Genomic DNA, 12,852 nt, shown 5'->3' on the forward strand with positions numbered 1-12,852 from the left:
CAGATTATCAGTCACCAGGTAAGCAGAGAAGACTTCTGGGTGCTCAGCTGGACTCAAGCGGGGTTCCGAAGGCCTGAGAATAGCCCTGCCCCGGTGAGCTCGGCCCTGCGGATGTTCGGTTAGGTAGCAGCGCCTTTCTTCCAGGCTAATCCCTGGCTCCTGCGAGTGGGGAGGAGTCGAACCCTGAGGCAGCTCCGTAGGTCGGAGTGCTTCTGTGCCTTCCAGCCGAGTGCCTGTGGCCAAGGGCTTCACCTCTCTGACCCCCGGTTCGCTCATCTGCACCGTGGGAGCAGGTTCAGGCCCTGCCTCTGGTGCCTGTGCCGCACGATGCCCGGCATTTGGTGAGTGCATAATAGGTGCCAGCTAATGCTTGTGCCGTGATGGACTGGGGTATGAATAACAGAAGAGACTGGAGGTGGCTGTTCCCGGCAGCTGAGCTTGGGTCGGACAGAATCGGTCTTGCAGCTGCTCTCGAGAAGTCCGACAGGATTCTGCCTGCTGACCCCTGCTCTGAGGCCCCTCCCACCCAGGGAAACCCTAGAGACCCCTGCAACTCGGAGACCCCCTCTCCTGTGAGCCCCAAGGAGCTCACCCAGCCAGGAGAGGAGCTGGGGAGGCCTACGATCTGAATGCCGTTCAGAGAGGCCCCTGGTCTCCTGGGTGGGAGTGCTCCGGGGAGCACGGTGCCGTGCAGGCTGCCCCACTGGCCAGAGCAGCCCTAGAGTTGGTGCCCTTCTGCAGCTTCCATACTTCAGACATCGCTAGCGGTGGGAAGTGCCAGTCAGAAGACCTTGGCCTGGTCCTGGCTCTGTCTTCTGCTGGCTGTGCACATGGACAAGCCGCTTGGCCTCTCTGAGTCTCCATTTCCCCTTCTGAAAAATGGGTATAATTATACATGCTCTGCAGCAGCTGTTAGAAAGATTACTCACTCACGTCCAAGTGTTTTGTAAAATATGAAACACAGCGATAAAGCATCTTCATTGTTGTACTTCCACATAACCTAGCAGCTAAAGACCGGTACTCTTACATGACGGAGCCAGTTTTAAACATTTCCTTGAGACTTTCAAGCACGTAATACTTGCAGGTATGTGTGTACGTACGTCCACCGGAAACGGGGAACTTGTAAGGACTCTCTGTTCAGCTGGGGTGCTCTTTGAACGCCACTAATGATGGGTGCCCCATTAAAGGACGGTGGCGTCGGCGTGCTTCTCTCTACCGAGACTGGCCCATCGACATTCCTCTGAGGAGTAGTGGGAGCTGTCCCCGTAACTTACTTACACCCACACCGAACGGTAACCGGGAAAATGGTGGCTCTCAGCCTGCTCTCAGGACCCAGCCGTAGTGTGATATTGCTATTAATGGACTTAGATGTTTGAATCAAACGCCTGCCCAGAAGGAGTATGAAGAACAACTTTGTTAGTTGAGATGATGAAACCTGAGAGTAAACATCAGTGGGGGAACGTGAAGAACCCTGCTGCCTGGGGACCCGAGAAGTGGTGTGTGTCTTGGTTGAAGGAAACTGAGAACCGTGAGTGATGGCCGGAGGCACCGGGCTCTGGTGGGGATCATCCACCAGCTACAGGCAGGGGGTTGGGGGCCTGTTACAGTGTGGTGTGCCTTGACAGAGCCCTGGGGTTGGGTTTAGGACTGGCCCCCCATGTGCGACCCCCGGTTCCTAGGCAGTGCCTTACGCTCTGCCTGATGTTGTGAGCACCCACGCGGGGAGGACCGGATGCTTTTCTTCCACGATGTCTGCCCTGGGTCAGGATGGGCTCCGGGGTTGCGTTTCACTCTGAGCTCACTAGTGGATCCGCAAGCCGGCCCCTCCCCGGCCTCAGACCAGTTAGTGATGGGAGGAGGGCAAAAGAGCCCCTTACGCACATGTGACCACACACACGCTGCTCACTCGACCCCCGGCCGGTGCACCCCTCCCCTGCAACCCCTGGGTGAGGCTCCAGAATGGCCTTTGAGGGGTCCTGGCCAAGATCTGGAAGACGCGGGAGGAGAGAGCAGGGCTCCTCCTTGGAAGCCAAGGTGGGGATGGCCTGTGTGGCTGTGTCTCGTCACGTGTCTCTACGCGGGGGCCACGTCCTGCCGGGCCAGATGCGCTCAGCTCTGCTGCACCCTCAGCTCTGCTGCACCGGCGTCCAGGGGACGAGAAAGGAGCACGTGAGTGTACGACAGAGGCGGCCGACACAGAAGGCTCTAGGAATTTCCCTCTCCGTGTCCGCTTCCGTCGCTCCCAAGGGCATTTCCTGGTCAGCACTGGCCGGGACGGGAAAGCCCGGCTCGGGATGGTCTGCGCCCATGCCGGCCGCGGCACTTACCTTGGAGCGAGGCTGGCAGGCTTGGTTCCCGTTGGCGAGTCCAGTCCTTCCCCCGGCTTTGCCGATTTCTCTCGGTTCATTTGCTGCAGGATTGAGTTCAACTCACTAATCACGTTCGCCTTTGGGCCGGAGAGAATCGGGCTTTTGACCTCCGAGATGTCACCCCACAGCCTGGAGGTCCTCGGCTGGATAACCTTCGTGGTCCCGGGCTGGGCCCCGCCGGGGGGCGGTGGGCGTGCCGGCGGGGGGATCACAAAGCTGTCCACGTCCTCCTCGAGCAGTGCGTCGTGGTAAAGGGCGTTGCCTTTGTGAATTATGGGCTTCATTTTTGGCTTAGGAGGTACTGGGGGTTTGTCAACCGTAAACGCTTGCCCGTCTGCGTAGACCGTGCAGGTGTCCACGTTCTCCCCGCCCTCGGAGGACAGGGTAGAGATGCTGGACACCGTGGAGATGGTGCTGGTCGTCTCGAGGTGGTGGTCGCTGCTGCTCCGGCTGTCCGCCTCCTCGATGCCGGAGTCCGTGACGGCGTCCAAGCTTTCGGGGGGTGGCAGGAATGAGGCGGGCAGACAGTTCGAAAGGCCAGCTGGCTTCTTACTGTCCGCAGAGTTGGTGGGCTGGCTGGAGTTCAGCGAAGGGGACTGGGGGGCGTCGTTTTTCTTCTGCTTGACCAGGTCTGAGAGTGCGGGGACAGAAGCAACGCGGTCATCGGGGATATCAAAACTGTTCGCGAATTCCAGGGGGGGAGGCAATGGCTCTGTAAAAATAAAATCCTCATCCAGATCCACGGATGCCAGAGGTGGGGGAGGGATGCGGAACGGCAAGATCACCGCCTCCTCCACGGAGCCCGCCGCCACGACGGTCCTGCCGGGCGCGGCGGCCGCGGGCTCGGGGCCAGCGGGGATCGGTAAAGCACCTTCAGTTTCGGGAACACCTTCTGGCACCTCGGACGGCGGGCGGTCCGGCTGCGTGTCTGCGTCGGCATCCTCCTCCTCCTCCTGCAGGAAGTCGTCCGAGCGGGCCGCGTCCGCGGTGTGGACCATCAGCAGCCCGGCCGACTTCTGCTGGGACGCGTCCGCGATGCTGACGAGCATGGCCTTCTTGTCGTCCCTCCGCTCCTTGCCCAGGTCCATCTCGTACTTGTTTTCCGTCTCCTGCCGCCTCAGGGGCCCCCGCGTGTTCTGCCTGGTGACCGGAGGGAAGCCCGCTTCCCCGCTGGGCCGCATTTTGGTATCGATGTAGAGAGGTTTGTTGAGGTCGGCCTTGGGGGCCTCCCCCTTGGGGCCCTGCTGGGACTCCTTCAAGGCTCGGTCCCTCGCGGAGAGCGCCAGGGCCAGCGGGGAGCTCGGGTCCAGCAGCCTCCCTGTGAGCGGGTGGACGTAATTCTCGGGGCCGGCCGCATTGCTGCCCTTGAGGGGAGCTGCAGGGCTGCCCTCGGGCCCCTTGGCTTTGGACGTGGAATTCAGTGGCCTGCCGGCCTCACCCTGAGCTCCGGCCTCGCCACCACCCACGAAGTGGTTCTCGGGCTCCCTGGTCGCTGCCCCTGGCGTGGGTGACGACAGCTGCTCGGTGCCGTCCTCCTCGCCGAACCCGCCCTCCTCGGGGAACGTGGAGGGCCGTGCCTGGGGGGCGGGCGGCCCCAGGCCCACGTCCTCGTCCCCCAGGTCGGTGGACAGGAAGGCCGGCGAGTTCCTCCTGGCCTCCAGCCGCTTCTCGCGGTCGCGGACGGCCCCGGCGATGGCGGCGGCGAAGGGGCTGCTGACGGTCAGGCTGTCGTCGGGCCGCAGCTGGCCCGGCTGCTCGGAGGCCTGGGGCTCGATCTCCACGCTGCTGCCCTGGCTGCTCTTCCCGCTGCTGCTGGTGGAGGGCTCCTTGACGATGATGGTCGGGATGGGGATGGAGCACGTCTTCTCGGGGCTGTCCTCCACGTTGGACTGCTTCACCAGCATGCCCTTCCGCCTGGCGGGCTTGGCGGGGACGTAGACGGCTTTGCTGGCGATCTTCCCGACCTCGGAGTACGGGTTTTCGGGCATCTGGCCCCTCTTGCCGCGGAAGTTGGCCTGGGCGGCGGCGTGGCGGCCGTAGAGGTCCCCGGAGTCCAGGGAGTAGCGGTCCAGCTCCCCCCGGAGGTATAGCCCCTTCTCCCTCATCATGGCGGCCACGGTGTCGGAGCGAGCCGCCGGGGACACCTTGGCGGCGGAGTTCTGATTGAACGCGGGCTTGATCGTCCCGTAGACTCTGGGAGTTGGGGACTTGGGGCAGTTGTAGGCGGTGGGGGAGGGTGGTGGAGGAGAGGGGGGCACTGACTGTGGCGGGGGGGGGATGTCCTCGGAGGTGTCCGGCATGGACAGGCTTCTGGTGAACTTGAGCATCGGAGGGGCCAGAAATTGCCGCTCTTCCCCCGTTATTCCTACAAGTAGAAGGCAGGTTTAGATATAAATCACGGCAATAACAAACACCCCACTAAACTCCTAGGATGGTGCGACACGCTGTGTCTCTGCAGACTCACAAAGAATCACGATGCACACTTGTTCACAGAATGCAGCACAAGCCACGATGCCAAGAGGTCACGTGGCCCATTCCGAGCCAAAAAAAAAAATAAAAAAAGAAAAAAAGAAAAGGGAAAGGCCCCAGGAGGCACGGAGTGCGTGCTGTTGAGATGGTGCCCAGGGCGACGCGTGCGAGCCGGGGAGGGCGCGTGACTCCCCGGGGTTCATGTGCGCACGTGTGAGCGTGTGTCGGGGGCAGGGGTGGCCTGCATCAGGGGGCATCCATCCCTTCAGGCTTGGCCAGGGCCCCCGGCGGGTGTTTTCGGGTTTGGGACTGAGGCTATCGAGCTGCATGTCGGAAACGAGGGCACAGGGAACACAAGTGGCTGCACTGGCTGATGGGACGCGGATGGTGCCGCTGTCCCGGGGGCATCGGAGCACCGACGTCCTGCAGGTGCTGCAGGTATGCGGGGAGGCCTGGCACCCTCGAGCAGAGCCCTGTGCGTATGGGGACCCTGGGGTGGCCTCGCCAGTGCGACAGGAACCCGTTTTGTTGCCTGACTTCTCTGGGCCCCCTGAGGGTACTGGAGCTCCCCAGGCCCTCAGGAGGATGGCTGAGCGGCCCTGGCAGGAGAAGGTGCTGCAACACGCCCAGACCCTCTAACCCAAGACCCCAACCCAAGCCGGGAGCAGGATCCTGACCAAACACTCGGCCGCCTGCCCCGGCGAACCCCTCTGGGTCCTAAGACCTTCTGGGCTGGGCTGAGGGGCCCGGTGGTTTACCATGGTCCCCACTAACCACAGTCCGAGTTGGAGGACTGGACCTATGGAGCCCGTGGGTGTTGGGTGAGGGAGGGTGCTGAGGGCCCGCAGGGGCGATGGCCACACCCGGCCGCGTCGGGCCCCAGAGCTCTGGTGTGTCCACTGGGTGGACTTTCAGATTCTTTCCGACAGTTCAAGATATAAAAACATCAACAGAACGCACTCCGGACACGGGAAGCGGCACACAGACACGGATGCTGACAGACGTCAAGTACGAGGGTCTCGCGTGGGGGGCGTGCAGGTTTTTCAAAGAGGTAACAAAACGAATTACTTCAAATCAAAAAAGCTCCTAGGACAAACTACAGTAATTTATTCCAGTGAAAACTGCCATTCGATAAGGGTATTCCAAATTTCACGTGCTCCTTGTGGGAGGGCGTTTTGGCAGCGCCAGGATGGTTGCTCAGAGCCCTTCTCGCTGAGTGTGCATGCGTGCTGGCTGCCTGGTTACGTTCTCAAGGAGCAGTAATTTAAGAATACGCCTTATGGAGTAAACTGTCACATTCACATTACAGATGCTGGACTGTAAGGTTCACTAACCTGATAGAAAGATTCTGCTGTCTGACGGGAGGAAATCGACTGTTATTAAGCAGTTAGAGAGCCAGGGGCAGGAGATGGCGTGCGCGCTACTCTGCGGTGGCCCCGAGCTCCTGGGGGCACTTTGGGGACCGGCAGACGCCACCTCCGCCATCCCTTATCGTTTAGTTCCTGCCAGCTGCCACCCCCCCAAACTACCGACAGAGGCGCCAGGCCTGAGACCGCAGTGCTGGACACAGAGCGGCGCCGCATCCCCCAGTGTCCGGCAGTGGCTTTAGCTTCTCTGAGAATTTACACGGTAAAGACAGTGCTGGATTATCTCACAAAGGGGCTGTCTGAAGGGGTCACGTTTACCTTGCCTGGAACAGAATCAGCAGGAAAGAAGGTAGCAGTTTCCCGCAGCGCACAGTACGTTGTACTCGCAGAGCGCAAGAACCTGGCCCAGCCACCCTTAGAAGTGTGTCCATCGAGCTCATCCACAAAGCGTGGCAGTGGCCGTTTGCAGGGGACCTGGGCCCACCCTGCCGGCCCACTCTAAACACGCAGGGCGGGGGCGAGGGGCTTCCTGGACGTCACCTGCCCACCTCCACCTCCCTCCTGACTGCAGCCCCTCACCCTGCTGGTATTATCACGGATACTTGGCTGGTGAGGCTGGGAAGCCACCCTGGATTTGGTACCCAGAGGGTAGGAGAGTTTCAGACGGCTCAGATGGTCAAGGCCTCCCTGGGGGTGAGGCCGGGTGCCCGCCCTCTGGTGGGCGGGCCTGGGGCCGCTGAGGGGCACTGCCGAGGGTGCTGAGAGCCAAGGGGCACCTTTGCGGGTGTGGCCACGCTGCTTACCTATTGATTTTTGCCTTCGCATCGTACCTCGAGGGAGGCCCAGAAATGGGCCTTTCGGGCTCCCAGGAACAGTGGGCGTCATCACGGCGATCCCCTGGCGTTCGTACACGGACTGCAAACCAGAGAGCCCGGGGTGAGCCGTGTCAGACCAGCACCACCCACGGCAGCCGGACACGGACGCCCTGGGCAGTGGACACCTGTCATGGGGCTTCCCCCAGCTGCTTCTGGGAGCACCTCGGTGTCCAGCTGAGGCTGACGACGGGCCCCACCAGCGTCCAGGACCCAGACGGGGCCCTGTCTGCCCTCAAAGGGCGATGAGCCCTGCTCAGAGAAGCTGTGGTCTGCCTGACATGGACTGAGAATGGCCAGGACGCATGTCCTGTAGGAAAGAGCACCTGGCGGTGGGCAGTGGGGTCCGACCTTGGCCACGTCCGCCTCCGCACAGTGGGCTGACCACAGTGGCCCAGAGCGGGGGACAAGCTGAGCGCGGTGCCCTGGGGCACGTGGGCCCCGCGGCAGGCGGGCTGCCCGTCCTTCCTCCTCCGCCTGGTCCGGGAGGAGCCTCATGCGTCCCTCCTTCGTTTTGCAAACAGCTTCCCTGTGCGGCCCCCGCCCAAGCCGCTGCTTCCTTGACCGGAAGACAGGTTGCTGGCCGGCCTCACCTTGCGGTGTCGGAGGGCCACTTGGAACAGCCGGCTGCGGAGCCCAAAGGAAACACGCGTGCGCGCGCCCAGGCTGTTGCAGCGAGACCCAGTCTCGCCGGGCTCTGGGCGTCTGCCCGGCCCGGGGCTTGGAGGGTGTCTGGAACGAGCTGGGTACGGGGTGCCGCAGGGGGTGGGGGGTCGGGACGCAGGGCCCTGGAGGAGCCGCCCGGGCCTTCTGGAGATGAGGGGAGGCAAGGGGCATCCTGTATCGTGTACTACGCAAAAGCGTCGCATCGAACTCATGATATTTCTGGGCATTATTAGGAAGAGGCGCGGTTCAACAGAGTCAATCTGAAGTGGATTCAGAGAAGATACAAAGTCAGTAAGTAATCGTGACAGGTGGTGCTCAGACCGGCAGCAAGCACGAAGCTGGGGTGGAGAGGGCCACGTCTGGAACCTGAGAGAAGCAGCCTGCCCGGAGGACGGGCGGCTCTGCCAGCCCGTCGTGGCCCGTGGTCTCTGCTGACCGCCCAGGGAGGTCACAGCCCCTGGGAATAACGGTGGCCTGAGACCTTGGAGGGGCGGGGTCCCAGGCGTACGCAGAGGCCCTGCTCCCCGGGGCGGTGGGGTCGGGCCTCGTCCGCCCCAGAAGGCTGCTTCGCTCCAGGTGGCCTACGGGAAGGCCCCCGGGGCGAGTTACTGAGCCGGTCCCGCGGTGGTCTGTCCCCCACTGCGGGTCTGCACTGGACTGGGGTGCCTGCCGCGCGCACGCGGGTTGGGGCTCCGGGTCTGGACGCTGGGGAGGGTGAACAGCAACCGCGAGGTCTGCCCACGCCAGCCGGCCGCCCGCTCCCCCGGCCCGGCCACTCACGTTCACGTCCGAGACGGAGGGGAAGCACCGGCTGGTGGGCCGCTGCTTGATGGTGGCCACCCTGGACTCCACTGCCACGGTCTCAGCAGTTCGGGATGGCTTGGAGGCTGGGACTATCTCATCAGGTTTATCTGCAACGTGAACGTGACCGTCAGGACGGGCGTCAGTGACCGAAGCCGCAAAACACAATTGGGCAAGGGGCTGAGTCAGAAAAATGCCCAAGTGCCTTGTGCCTTTTCACAAAGCTTTTATGGTACAAGTGGTTTGTCGCTGTGGTGTGGAGCACGCATGCCTCTCGGCCACAAGCGTTGACACTGACAGGACCTGTTCCCCAAGCCGTACCCCCCCACCCCCGCCGGGTGCACGTGGACAGGAGGGGAAGGAGACCCTCGCGGAGGCAACGCAGCCTCAGCCCTGGAGGCCCTGGCACTCAGAGGGCGTCGCTTTGTTCGTACTAGCGCGGTTCATTCTTGCTGGTGGGAGCTAAGTCAATGTTTTGAACTTTTTTAAGAGCTCAGAGGTGTGGCTCCTTTGAAACTAAGTGCAGTTGCCAGGGTCTAAGGACCCAGCACCCAGGGCTGGAGGCGGCTGGGCAGCGTGGGTGTAGGCAGGGGTAGGGGTGGGGAGGGGAGGCAGTCCCCCGCTCAGGAGCCAGTCGAGGTTTGTGCCTTGCTGTGCGGGGGAGTCCCCCCTCCCCCAAGAGCTGAACATTCTCAGTTCCTTGTGAAAAAGAAAGCTAAGGGTTAGTTATCAGGGATGCTTACAGATTAAGAAATGATTTAAAAATTTAAATTTAAAACGTTAAACTTGGGGGAAAACCGGAAAACTGGAGCACATCCTGGACCTGCCCGACACCCTAGCCTCCGCCTGCAGGCCGTCTGAGCTCAGGCACCGGCGTCTGATCAGGGCTGTGAAAGCGCAGGACCCTGGTTTGCTGACACCAGGGGCGCCCGGGGGAGCAGAAGCCAGCGTGAGGCGGGCCTGGTGGGAATCTCCCACTTTGGACCCTGTGAGGCGCTGCACTCTCCCGGCCACCCGCCCCCGCCCCCCGCCCAAGAACATTCTGTCCACAGCTCGAGGTCTTCTCCTAGCTCACCCCACACCCTTCTGGGGTCTTGTGACGCCCCACGGAGCTCGTGCTGTCAGAAAGGCCCAGGCCTCTGGGGTCTCGGCAGCCCCAAGCTGCGAGGCCAGCGTGAGAGTCCGGGTGGGAGCTCCGGGCACTTGGGTTTAAGGCCCGCGGCCCCCAGGAAGAGCACAGCCCCTGGAGAGGTCCCCACAGACCCCAACAGGCAGGTCTCCGGCTTCTCGGGGCCCCTTCCTGGTCGGTGCCCAGCCACATCCTGGACCAGGGTGAGGGTCCCACAGTCCCAGGTCGCCTGCTCGGGGAAGGCCGAGGAGCTCAGGCACGGCAGCTCGTGGGAGGCCCTTCCCGACCCGCCAGCTGGCACGGGGACGCTCAGGTCCCCCAGCCCCACCCCCGGCATCCTCCCTGCTTCCGGGACCCCGGCTCTCCCGGCTCCTGGCCTCCTCGGGGGACACTGGTAAGCGCCCGCCCCCTTAGGGAGTGGGTTGGAAACACCCACGTCTCTGGGCAGCCCAGCTACGGTTGCGGGGCCGCTCAGCGCCCACCCTCGTGGCCCAGCCTCTCCTCTGACCCTCCTCCCTTTGCCGGATCCCCTGCCCCACACCCCCAGTCCCAGCGACGTGCCTCCTTCAGGAAGCCTTCTCCTCGGGTCTGGGCCAGGATTCTCTTCAGGCTGGGGTTTAACTTGTTTCTGTGCTCGTCTCCCCCACCCCCCTGCCCCCTTGGCTAGAGGACTCAGGGTCCTTGGTTGACGTCCCCAGTGAGCCCATGGTGACCTGCAGGTCCCCTTGGCCCGCTGCTGGAAGCCGGGCACCTCCCGGTGGCTGTCGGCTTTGCTTCGGCCGAGGTGCAGCTCTTTCTCCAACGGCGGCGGGGAGTCAGGTCTGTCTCCCGCGTTGGGACCTTCGTCCGCGGGTTCGGCCGTCTTCTCAGGCCCAGCCTTAGCTTCAGCCTGTGCAGCTCCGCTAGGCTCCCCCCCTTCCCTGGGGCCTCCAGGAACGTGGCCCTGGAGGGGATGCCACTGAGTTAGGGAAAGGGCGACTCTCCCGTGGGGGGCACTGCAGGTGGGGAGCTTGGCCGCCGTGCAGCTGGTCACGTCGGGGCACAGCACAGGGCGAGGGCCGAGGGGCTCCGGGGCCGGACGGCTCTCCTGGGATGGAGAGTTACACCAGCTGGACCGTCCAGAGGCTCCTGTCTCCAGCTGGGCCCTGCGAGTCCACGTCTGGTCCCACCACACCCCCAGCACGCTTGGGGCCCCAGGCATGTGGCAGGCACCCCCAAAACACACCTCGATGGTGGGTGTGCACAGGTGAGGCAAAGGCGCCATCGTTAATGACAGCAGTGCCCGACCCCGTGGAAATTCTCGGCATCTTCATCCCATTCCTCATTCTAACAGGAGCCTGGCCATAGGGGAGGGGTTATTCCCGTTCTGCAGAGAGAACAACTGGGGATCTGGGATGCCTGAGGTCATTCATGCAGGTGGAACTCTGGGAGCAGGTGGGAGCTTGGGCTCCAGTCGGGGTCACGTGGCGCCCGTGTCCACCCCGGGCCAGGGTGCCGAGCCTTGGCCGACAGCGGCCAGCCAATGGGTTGCCGTCGGAACGGTCTGCCTGGTCCAGCTGACTGAAAAGGCAGGGCGCCGTGCCCGCACAGTCATGCCACGTCCACGTCGGGTCTGGGGTGTAACTGAAGGTGTATCCGCTGGAGGCATGGCGACCTTGAGGTGGACGTCCTGGTCTTTGTTTAAGCCTTTGCCCTCTGGTCTCCATGCCACCTAAGCATTTCTGTTGAACCAGAATACACGAGAGCATCTTGGTCTGTGGGGTTGTGTCAGGGGCTGCTGTTCTGTCCTCAGTGACAGCTAGTTAGTGTGGTTTTGTGCGGTTCATATACAGAAGGCCACCCTGCGTCGCTTCCCTCCTGGGGGCCCGGGTCCCCTCCTGGCCCTCGTCTCAAAGGGAGGCTGGTGGCCTGACTCGAGACTCTGCTCAGCCCCTGTGTTGGAGGGTTTGTTTGCCTGCACGTGAAGGCTTTTAAGAAAAGCTGTGAGACTGGGTTCCTGCTTGTCTTTCTGGGCTCATAAGGATTATTATGCACGGTTTGTAAAAGCCTGGCGTTGCGTCTCTACTCAAGGATTCCAGATGAAGAGGATTAGTGAGTTCAGCGCCCTGCAGTCTTAAAATGAATTCCTCTGAGGCTGAAAGCAGTCCTGCAGGCCGACTGCAAAGCTGTCAGCTCTTCAGAAACAATCTAGTAGGGAGCTGATGGAACACTCTGGAAGTGACCCCTGTATTTTAACTTTCTAAGCAGACGTACAGTCGGGTGCCCACCGTCCACAGGCTGCATGCTTCCTGGGTGGGGAGGGCGGGCGGTGGATGTCAAGCATGGGTGGGTCGCGTGCAGCCACGTGTCTCTTGGGAACCAGAGCACAGGTGGGGACTCCTGCCTGTCACCGGAGTCCCCACCCGGGGCCCTCCCCTGACCACAGGCAGGGTCACCCGCGTGCCCGAGCCCTCCCGCAGGAGAGATCCCAGCTCGTCCAGCAGACGTCGCCGGCTTTACAGGAGGGAGGCATCAAATCGTGGAGGGAAACAACCCCCGAAATCGGGGCGAGCTGGGGAAGCTGAGGCCCCCCGGGCTGACGCGGCACACCTGGCTGCCAGAGGAGCCTGTGGCCGTGTTTCCCATTGCACTGCTCCCCAGGGGGCAGTGGGGCGCCCACCGCGGAGACTCTGTGACCCCCATCTGCCTGTGGCCACGTGCCGGGCCGGTTCCGGCACCCCTGCTCCTCAGAACCGTCGGGAGAGCATCCCAGGTGCTCCAGAAATGTCCGGCAAGGCCGGGATTGGGATTCTCGGCCCCTTCCGCTTTTCGGGCAGTCAGCTTCATGGAATGCGTCCTAATCCCGGAGGCGTCCAGGAAGCCTGTCCCTCCTCGTGACCTTGAATAGCTTGTTTTGCCGGGCTCTCTGGGGGGCAGGGCCAGCCTTGCCCCATCTCGGGGTGAGAGGGCACGGCACAGGATCTCCTCCACGACACAGCTTCCAAGAGGAAAGCCAGGCGCTGACGGCACCGACATCATAGATGATGAGCGCTCGTGCCAAAGCAGCAGCTGTTGCCAACGGCCTGTCTCGTGCTTGATCGTCCCAGGAGGCCGTGCGGGAGTGGGGGCGGGTGCTCTGACCCCAGCCGACTGTCCCCGGCCTGCGGGCCCTGACCAGTCACACGCCTTCCAAGGGACGG

General features: G+C 62.6%; 1 protein-coding gene across 6 annotated transcripts in view; it reads right to left on the bottom strand.

The window, feature by feature from the left end:
- The window catches only part of SHANK2 (SH3 and multiple ankyrin repeat domains 2), a 552,800-nt gene that overhangs the window by 10,038 nt on the left and 529,910 nt on the right, over positions 1-12,852 (bottom strand). For 5 of the 6 annotated variants that reach the window (XM_036861478.1, XM_036861481.1, XM_036861477.1 and 2 more), the window contains 4 exons: positions 8,524-8,654; positions 7,009-7,120; positions 6,173-6,193; positions 2,328-4,734 (listed from right to left, as the gene is read on the bottom strand). In XM_036861478.1, coding sequence (XP_036717373.1) covers positions 2,328-4,734; positions 6,173-6,193; positions 7,009-7,120; positions 8,524-8,654 — 2,671 coding nt within the window. The remainder of the gene's footprint in view (positions 1-2,327; positions 4,735-6,172; positions 6,194-7,008; positions 7,121-8,523; positions 8,655-12,852) is intronic. The other variant, XM_036861480.1, reaches the window with a different exon arrangement.

The sequence above is a fragment of the Balaenoptera musculus genome, chromosome 8 (genome assembly GCF_009873245.2).
Source record: "Balaenoptera musculus isolate JJ_BM4_2016_0621 chromosome 8, mBalMus1.pri.v3, whole genome shotgun sequence".
Lineage (NCBI taxonomy): Eukaryota > Metazoa > Chordata > Mammalia > Artiodactyla > Balaenopteridae > Balaenoptera > Balaenoptera musculus.